The sequence below is a fragment of the Phaseolus vulgaris genome, chromosome 8, assembly GCF_000499845.2.
Source record: "Phaseolus vulgaris cultivar G19833 chromosome 8, P. vulgaris v2.0, whole genome shotgun sequence".
Classification (NCBI taxonomy): Eukaryota; Viridiplantae; Streptophyta; class Magnoliopsida; order Fabales; family Fabaceae; genus Phaseolus; species Phaseolus vulgaris.
Window position 1 is genome coordinate 58944647 of NC_023752.2, and position 10104 is coordinate 58954750.

At 35.1% G+C, this 10104-nt stretch overlaps 1 protein-coding gene across 1 annotated transcript; it reads right to left on the reverse strand.

Moving 5' to 3' along the window:
• Positions 1 to 2396: 2396 nt before the first annotated feature.
• On the reverse strand, positions 2397 to 6175 carry LOC137825414 (uncharacterized). The gene is made up of 5 exons (XM_068631084.1): positions 4558 to 6175; positions 3124 to 3621; positions 2783 to 2964; positions 2518 to 2535; positions 2397 to 2408 (listed from the first exon to the last, which is right to left on the reverse strand). The coding sequence occupies exons 1-5, from the start codon at positions 6173 to 6175 to the stop codon at positions 2397 to 2399; spliced, it is 2328 nt and encodes a 775-aa protein (XP_068487185.1).
• Between the last annotated feature and the right edge of the window lie 3929 nt (positions 6176 to 10104).

A 10104-nucleotide genomic window follows, 5' to 3' on the forward strand; every position in this document is an offset into this window, starting at 1 on the left:
ACAAACACTTTAATTAAATTTTCATTGTTAGAATAAAATTTTAAAAAACTATGAGAAAGTATATGAAAAGAAATAAAATAAATTAAAGAGAATGTGAAAATCTTAAATAAAAGAAGAAAAAGAAAAGAAAGATGAGTGAAGAAATATATCTTAGTTTCAATTATTTTCTTTATCACTCCGTCCGGACATTTTACATAATTGAATTTTCAAATGTATTTTTTTTAATGAAAATTTTCATGTTAGGCATCACTATGCAACTTGACATCTCAGCTAGGCTGACATCTCAAGTAACAACAATCATCTGCCATCACATGAAAAAAGTATTATTAAAAAAAGGAAAAAGAAAGAAAATACAAAAATATGGGGGGACTAGACCAAAACCCACATGTTAACAAAAACGATACATAGGTAGACTATGCCTATTCATAAAGAATTCTAAGAACAGACTAGATGGAAGTCTATTATACCAATGAAATGATTGTCTATGAATGAACCCTAAATTAGCCAACTTATCAGCACATGCATTTCCCTCACGAAAAATATGAGTAACCCTAAACCTGATTGTCCTACAGAAATTAAGACAAGTATTCCATCGATTACGAAGCATCCACGGAACAGTAGTCCAAGCAGTAAACGCAGCACAAACCAAGACAGAATCACATTCAAGCCAAACATTAGTAAGTCCCATCTTTTGAGCTTCCTCCATAGCATGTATAACTCCATAAAACTCAGCAACCAAAGCAGTTTGAACTTCAAGAAACCCTGAAAAGGCACCAATAAATTCTCCCATACTCCCACGAAAAATACCTCCACAAGTAGCAAGACCAGGATACCCCCTAGCAGCCCCATCAGTGTTAATTTTAACCCAGCCTGGTGAAGGAAATTCCCATCTAACTGGAAGAGGATGAAGAACTTTCCCACTACGAGTCTTAATACCAAAAAACTTAATCACGTTGAAATCCAACATATCATTCTTCATTGAAGCTTTAGACGAATTTCCCACTAGACGAGTTAAATCTTTAATTACCGAAATAGCCTTAGAAACCTCAATCTTATCCTGAAATCTAGCATAATTCCTCATACGCCATATCATCCATATAGAAAAGGTTGTCACAACAAGTTTAATCAATTTAACCAAAGGACTACCATCACTCTTAATAAAAGAAAGAAGATCATCCTTATTAGAGAAATGAGAAGTAAGAAAAATCTGTCGAACCCAACTCCAAATATGTAATGCATTAGAACATTCAAAAAATAGATGTTGAATAGATTCTTCATGCTTTTCACAAAGCGTACACATAGAACATATATGCAAACCCTTATTCTGAATATGCAGATCTGTAGGAAGTCTCCCATGAAAAAATTTCCAGAGTACTAAAGTTTTGGAAGGTGGAATAGATGAAGACCAAATGAACTTACCCCAACCACCTGGAACTCCTGGTTCCAAGAAAAAAGTCCTAGCCGATTTAAGAGTGAAACGACCAGACTCATCTAGAATCCAATTAGGAATATCTTGTTCCTCTCTAACCATGATATGATTAAAAAAATGCGGCATCTGCTGTAAAGATAAAGGAATATTCCAATCATAACCTGACCAAAATTGAGAGACTGTATCCGGAATGTTAGCCCCATCAGATAACCCTGCAATATTTGCTAAAGAAGTAGTAGAACACCATTTATCATTCCAGAAATTAATAAAAGAACCTGTACCAACAGTCCAAGAAGTATAATCAAGTATGATAGAATAAAATTGTTTAATTCCAAGCCAAAGAGAGGAGGATCTATAAACCATTCTAAACTCGTATTTTGATTTAAGAACTCTGGCTTTCAAGAGTAAAGACCAAGGTTTGTTGCTATAAGCGAAGTTCCAAGCAAGCTTAAGAAGATATGAATTATTTTCATGATGAAGATTAATAATATTCAAGCCTCCATCCTCAAGAGGTGAACAAATTTTCGCCCAATTAACAGTAGCGATACCTTTTTTCATAATATCACCAGTCCAAATAAAATTCCAGCACCACTGCTCAACTTGCTTAATAAGAGAAACTGGCCATTTATACATATTAAAACTATAAGCTAGAAATCCAGTAATCACTGTATTGACCAGCTGGATCCGACCCATCATGCTAAGAGATTTACCTTTCCAAGATGCTAGCTTCAATTTGACTTTATCAGCCAAATGTTGAAGAAATCGACACTTTGGAGCACCAACAAAGATAGGCACTCCTAAATAATTGAAAGGCAAACAACCATGACTACAAGAAAGAATATTTTGAAATTTGGTGACAAATCTTGGAGAATTATCCATGGTGAAGAAACTACTTTTAGAGTTATTAATATATTGACCAGAAAAATCACCATATGTTTTAAGAAAAGTACTCAAATTTCGAAGAGACTTAATATCCCCCCTACAGAAAATAAAAATGTCATCAGCATACAAAATATGAGAGGGAGTGAGATAACCTTTCGAACTAGCCATATTTAAAATCTTCTTATCATTCACAAGCTTAGAAATACCTCTACTAAGAACTTCCTCTGCAAGACAAAAAAGTAAAGGAGACAATGGATCACCTTGTCTTACACCTCGACTGCAGGGAAAAAAACCCACCAAACTACCACTTATTCTGATAGAAAGCATAGCTGAACGGAGAATTGTACTAATCCAACTGACAAACGAGGGGTGAAAACCAAAGCGTTTCAAAACTAATAATAAGAACTTCCAACTCAGAGTGTCAAAAGCTTTATGAATATCAACTTTGTAAGCCACATTACCTCCTCTAACCTTTTTAGAAAGCATATTAATAGCCTCAGAAGCAATACCAATGCAATCCTGAATCTGTCTACCCTGCACAAACCCATATTGATTAGGAGAAATGATTCTAACAGCCACAAAAGCAAGCCTATCCGCCAGTATCTTGGAAATAATTTTAAATTTGAAATTAGCAACAGCAATTGGCCTGTAATCTTTAATGGAATCAGCACCCTGAATCTTAGGAATAAGAGATACCACATTACTGTTCATTCCAGGGAGAACCCAATTTTGTTTAAAAAATTGTTGAACAGCATTACAAACATCTGTCCCAATAATTTCCCAGCAAGAATGATAGAAAACACCACCAAAACCATCAGGACCAGGAGCACTATTACCGTTAAGATGAAAAACCGCATTCTTGATTTCAGAAAAATCAGGACATTTAATCAACATCATATTTTCCTCAGAGGAAACCATCGGAGGAATATAAGTACCAATAAAATCTTCCATATTATCAGCATTCAAAACATTAGAAATAGACTCAGCATAAAGATTTTTATAAAAGTCCAAAATATGATCCTCAATGATTTTAGGATCCTCCGTAACCTCATTATCAATCCGTAGACGATGAATCCCACTAGAATTATTTCTCCTTTTGACCACAGCATGGAAAAAAGCTGTATTTCGATCTCCATCCTTGAACCATAACATCTTAGCCCTTTCTTTCCAAAACAAATATTGACAGTGAAGAGCATGATCAAGCTCCTCCTTAGCAATCTTTTCTTGACAAAGAAGCCCATCACTATCAGACAAACTAGCAGTCTCTAAGTTTTTTTGAATACCAAGGAGGATACCCTGCTTAAGAAGAACTGCATTGTGAACATTACCAAAAGAATTTTTATTCCAGTCCCGAAGCTCAAGTTTCAACCTTTTTAACTTATGTTGCAAGATAAACATAGGACAACCAACAACCTTATTAGCCCAAGAATCATGAATAAGCTTCATACACGAAGTGTCCTGAAGCCACATAGAAAAGAAACGAAAATTGCTAACCTTCCGCAAAGAATTACTAGCAAGACTAGCAAGAATAGGGGAATGATCAGAACAATTTTTAACAAGAACTTGATAAGTACAAGAATCCCATTCATCCAGACACACTCCATTACATAAAGCCCTATCCAGTCTTCTGTGAATTCTATGCAACCCTCTCCTTCCGTTACACCAAGTATAACAAGATCCAGTAAAAGGCATACAAGAAAGATCATTAGTATTAATCCAATCCAGGAATTCATTACAAGAAACCTGATTAGGAGCCACTCCCCCTTTACAGTCATCCGTCGAGAGCACAACATTAAAATCTCCCAGAATACACCAAGGCCCTGTGAAGAAACTAAGATCCCTCCACAAAAATCGTCTAGACAAGTATGTGTTAGCACCATAAACACCTGCAAAGCTAAAACTTTTATCCTGCCAAAGACAAGTTACAGAGATAAATTGATCATTAACCAAGAAATTTTGGACAAGATTAGGAACCGACAAACACCAAAGCTTAGCAACTTTATTAACAATAGGAGATGTAGCCACCAAATGCATATTGACAGATTTGAAAAGGACGTCAAAAGCAGTAGTGTACGACATCATGGGTTCAGCAAGAAAAACCAGGAGAGGTTTATGTAGGTTAAGTAAACTAAGCAACATCTCCACAGTTTTGTGGTTTCCCAATCCTCTGACATTCCAAAAAAAAAGAAGAGACCTTCATTGCGACGTTGTAGAGAGAACTGCCTTAGCAGTTTTCCTGGATTTACCAGTCCCCTTAGGTGGTCTCCTTGGTTTTCTTTTAGTGCGAACTGTTTCTTCCCCATTATCACTATCATCCTCCTCCATCTCAGTAGAGTCAGCCCAAAATTTTGAAACAACCTGATTTTCAATATGATCAGAATTAATTCCAACAATGGTAGGCGGAATAGTTGACGCTCCAATATGAGAATTACCTCCCACATCTGTAGTTTCCAAACCATCAAGAGAGGAAAAGTGATTTTGAAGGACCAACGATATTGCTTTAACATCCCCAATATATTTAGCCTTCCGAGGGGAGGTATGAGGCGACTGAGATGGTACAGTCACAATAGCAGAGACCTCCACATTAGGATTAGTATCTGCATGTGATTTAGCCCTCCGAGGAGAGGTAGTACGCAATGGAGATGGTACAATCACAAGAGCAGAGGCCTCCACATGATGATCATCAATAAGAATCGTTGAGTGTGACTCTGAGTCCTTAGCTTGAATAACAACAAGTGAATCCAAAGTGGGAGAGGACAACCCCTGCTTGGGTGAGGATCTATCATGATCTGAAGCATCCTCAAAAGGAGGCATATCTGCAAAATCATCCTCTCCTCCATCTGTTTTATCAGCAAGGTGCCCCAGGGGTGACCCTACATTAACCCCACTAGTAGCATCAACTCTCAAATTATCCATGGGACCTTCTAAGAGCTTCGTCTGCAGATTTTTTTTCCAATATTCTTTACGTTGGGTTGGAATCGTGGTCCTCCCTTGTTCTTGTTCATCAGAAGGTGTCTTCTGAGAAGGTTTATGTAGAGGCCCAGGAACACGACCCTGGTCATGGATCACCCGGCACTGAGCAAGCTCATGCCCAATCATCTTACAATGAGAGCAAAATGGAGGGAGCCATTCATATTCCACACCAGCTACAAAAGCAAAGTCTGGACGTTCAACCAAGAGCTGATCAGGAAGGGGGGACAACAGATCAATATCCACCAGCACTCTAGCAAACATAGCCCTATTCTTTCTCATAGTATGCTCATCCAAAGACAAAGGAGTACCAAGGCCTCTGACGATGGAAAATATTGTCCTTGGTTTCCAATACTCCAAAGGCAAATGGTAAATTCTAACCCAGGTCTGAGCTTTGGTACTCCTCATGGTAGATGGGACAAAGTCTTTTGTCCAGGCAAACAGTCTCAATAAACCAGGAGATAACTTCAGGGAACCCATCCCGAGGGCCCATCGCATGTCTTCTATAGAAGCGAACTCAAACTCATAGAAACCCTTTCCAAGAGGAATTGTTTTCCATGGTCCAAGAGCTTTCCACACCGGCTGCAACTTTTTAGTTAAATCCAGGTGTGTGAGAGGTTTATCCCCCTTAGATAGAATAACCCGACCATGGAGATGGGTTTTGCAATCCTCAAGACCAGCCAAGTAATCTGCCTCATCAATCTGGACAGCAATCATGTCACCCTTAATACAAGGGGTAGGTAGTTGGGACAAAGGAATGTCACATGTATTTCCCAAAGCCTGAGCAAAAGTCTTCCTTTGACCGGTCATAGAATATACTTTATTATCAGGACAGACTTTTCGATCCATCAAACAAGTCCATGGAATGAGGAAACCCGCAGAGCCCTCCGCCATTTTAAAACCTTTAGTAGGAAACCCTAAAACCCCCAAATCTTCAATTTAGGGTTTTGGTTTCGTTAATTTACGTAACCTGGACCTGCTGCTATTGGGGTTCGTCGTCGTCTTCCTCACAGTACTTGCTTCGTTGTCGCCTTTACCTGCGACTGCTGCTGCACCGCGGCGGCGACTACTGGCTTGGCATTGGAGGAACCAGGCTTCGCAGAGAGATAGAAACAAAAACCCTAGCGATGCTGTGAGGGAGGGCGGTTGCGACGGTGGCGAAACCGGCCAAACCCTAACCTAGCGAATCTTGCGATCGCTTTGGGGGCGCTTGAACCTCTTCACGCGTTTCTTCACGTCGTTAAGAGTTTAAGAACCTTTATCAGGCGCAGAAAGAAACGACGTCGCTCGCAAATAAGAAAGGAAACAGCCGATATTACTTACTTTTATTTCAGTGTTAATTTTTGTAAAATGACAACGTCAGTTCGAGTCCCATCCAGTGCAGAATTCTTCCAACATTAATAAAAAATATAAATAGGTATAAATAATAATTAGTAAAAATGAAAAATAAATTTCAAATGTATTTTTATGCTTAAAAAGTAATAAAATCATTCTTTATTAATCCTTTTGTTTAATATTTGACATGATTTTTTTGAGTTAATTTTTTCAATAAGTTGTGTTGAACTTCATCAAGCATTAGTTTAATTAGGTTTCTTTGATTAACTTAGATTTGGAAATCTAATATGGCTCTCTTATTTCTCTCCCTCTCTCCTAATCTTAAACAAAAATAAGAGATATTTGTTTGTGGTACTTAAATGTTTGAAAAAAAATACAAACTATAATATTAATTAAGATCTAAAGGTAACAAAAATAACTAACTAGAGCTTAAAAAAATACAACTTTCACTATGAATAAACAAACAAAATTTTGGATGTTTTAGTGAGAAGATTTAGGAATCAGCTTGAAGTACACATCACTTATGAGTCAAGGTCAATGGAAATTTAAATACATATTACCCTTCTAATCCTTCGATGCATCTTTAAGGATAAAATCGTTATGAAGAGTGATCCTAATGATGTTAATTATCTCAAAGTTGGAACTTTGATGTTGTTTATTGTTTATGTGAAAATGATTGCAAAGATAAACCCTCGTCTTATCCACTCACAACTAGAAAATGGAAAATTGGTTACAAAAAATGAAACCTTGTTCCCATTCGACCTGATGTTTTGTTACAAGTCAAGAGTAATTTAAATACTCATTCTTCCCTTAATCTTAAAGGACGTCTTTTAAAGACAAAATCATAATGATGATTCAAAGTGTACAATATATCATATGTGATTTAATTTCATAACATTATCAGATAATATCTTAATATCTCTCTTCAAGTCTTAACATCCAAAATTTAAAAAAAACACTATAAACAAGTCCTCCAAACAAGTTGATAATAATATACAAACACACTAGTATCAACCCACATATAAGTTCACAGTAAAGTACAACGGTATAATGTTTTTTTTATCGTACTGATATCCAAGTTGATATTTTATAAGGTATAATGTAATCACATTAAGTTTACACTCATTTACAAGGATTATTTAATTAAAAGACTAAATTTTGGGCCATTAAAAAGTTTATGTTTAAATTTTGTTGTCTTTAAATAATAGTATAACAATAATATAATGATATTAATTCTATTGATGTATTAAAATTACATATTTAATAATTCAATTTAAAACTCATATTCAATTTATTTAAATTATTTAGAAGTTATTAAATAGACTTGTACGACATTGTAATTATGTCAGTCCTTCTAAAAAACATATATGGATCAGATTTATTCCGTATGATATGCAATTAAGAACTCTAAGTACCGTGTAACTACTGTTATGTACTAGGGGAATTATAAAAGTAATATACCGTGAATGATGAACTGTATCCAACACTGATAGAACAACATGAAATTTAAGTGTATTAATTAAAATGTATATTAACACTACTTAAATAATATAAAATTCAAGTAATACGAATGTATGTTATTTATAATATACGTCCTATTTAAGGTTTAATAATAAAAATATTCATAAGATGTGATAAATCACATAACAATTAAGATGATCCATTATTATAATATTTATGACATCTGAATATCCAATACCTAAGTCTAAGAGAATCTTTAATATATATCTTTTCGATCGAAAATTAAATTTCAAACAACTAAAGAAAGAAGAACAAAAACGTTGAAAAGAAAAATATTCAATTATTCAACTGTTGAATACCACTATCTCATCCCTCACAAAAATAAGAAAATTATTATTCAATAAATATATTACAAGTCAATTACATAAAATAATTGAATACTTAAAATTTTAAAAAATAATATGTTTAGGAATTGTTCATCTTTCTTATTTTTATTGAATTTGAAGTTTAAAGAGGAGCATGAGAGCAATAGTAGCATGACTGAATATACGAGTTATGATTATTTATAGCAGTTAAAGAAGAAGAATTAAGAGTATGTATTGGTATTGTGGAACCTTATGGAATAGAAGAAACCTAAGTTAAATCGATTTGAATAATGGAGCCGACACCGATGAAATAAAGAGGTAACTAACGCAAGTGATGCAGCTTTTGTTGTCTCCCAACAAACAGTGTCTTGAGGGTTAGACCAGGAAACTCAATATCTGCCCAGACACATTGGTCCCTCAGACATCCATTTTCAATCAAAACTGCAACCTTCCACGTTCTAGTACAATCCCACACCTGTCTCTGCCCAACACTCCATTAAAGTCTTCAAATGTCTCTTTTGCCTCATAAAGTTTTTCACTTCACCAACGTTAACCTTATCACCTTACCAAGATATTTAAATAAACCTTCTTCAAATAAAGAATAAGCTTACAAAGTTACAGTTAAAAAAAAAAAGAAGTTGCAATAGTTTAATGCTTAATGTGACATTTTCTTACGCATTCAGGTTTGGGCTTGTCAACTCATGAATGCGAATGTGAGAAATAAAAAAGGGCGAACAAAATGTTGTGGCCACAAAATTGCGAGGCTTCTGAGAAAAAGAAAATGCAATAACGGGAGAGAAAAAACGAGTGGTGTGGAATGATCGCTATCCTTACGTTGAATGTACACGTGGCGGTGTTCTTTTAGTGGGGCGGCAAGTGGCAGTGACGTGGCGAAAAGCGCAAAGGTGAAAGCGACACCCTCTATCTCTCTCTCGCTCTTTTTCATCCACTCCTCAACCCTAATTTTTAAGATATTTAACCCTTTTTCTCCTTCTCACAAATATCCTCTTATTTTCCATTTCCAAACTGTCACAACCACACTCCTTAATTATTGTTTTTTCGGCTTCATTCACCTCTATTAACATATTAATCAATCTCTTTCTAATAACATAAATAAATTGCTAACATTATCTACAACGTATATCACATCATATTAATTAACTATATGCTATTCTTTATTTTATTCAAATATTATTACCCACTTGTATTAGTTGACTCACGCCCTCTACAAATTATTAAAAATCAAACATGCGAAACGTTCAATGCTATTTAAAAAAAATTAAAAAAAAGAGTTTTTTTACACAGTGAAATACATAAAATGTTGTTGAAAATAAAACAATCATTTATTAAATAGGAGGCGGTGTATGCTGCAGGTCAAAATCTGTTGCCAAGCAGGAAAAAATGTTTATATACTAATTAATTCATATGACAAAAATTATATATTAATTACTTTAATTAAAGTGTCAGTTTTATTAAATCATAGAAAAAATAGTGTGGAGTCCATGATAAATTTGAAGAATTGAATAGAATATGTTACATAGGAAAAAAAGAAAAAAAAAAAGACTAAGTAGAATATTTATGAGAAAGCAGAATTATCTGTATGAGAGCTGGGAAAATAATGGCCACGCATTAATCATGATAAAGTGGCGTGGCACCTGTGAC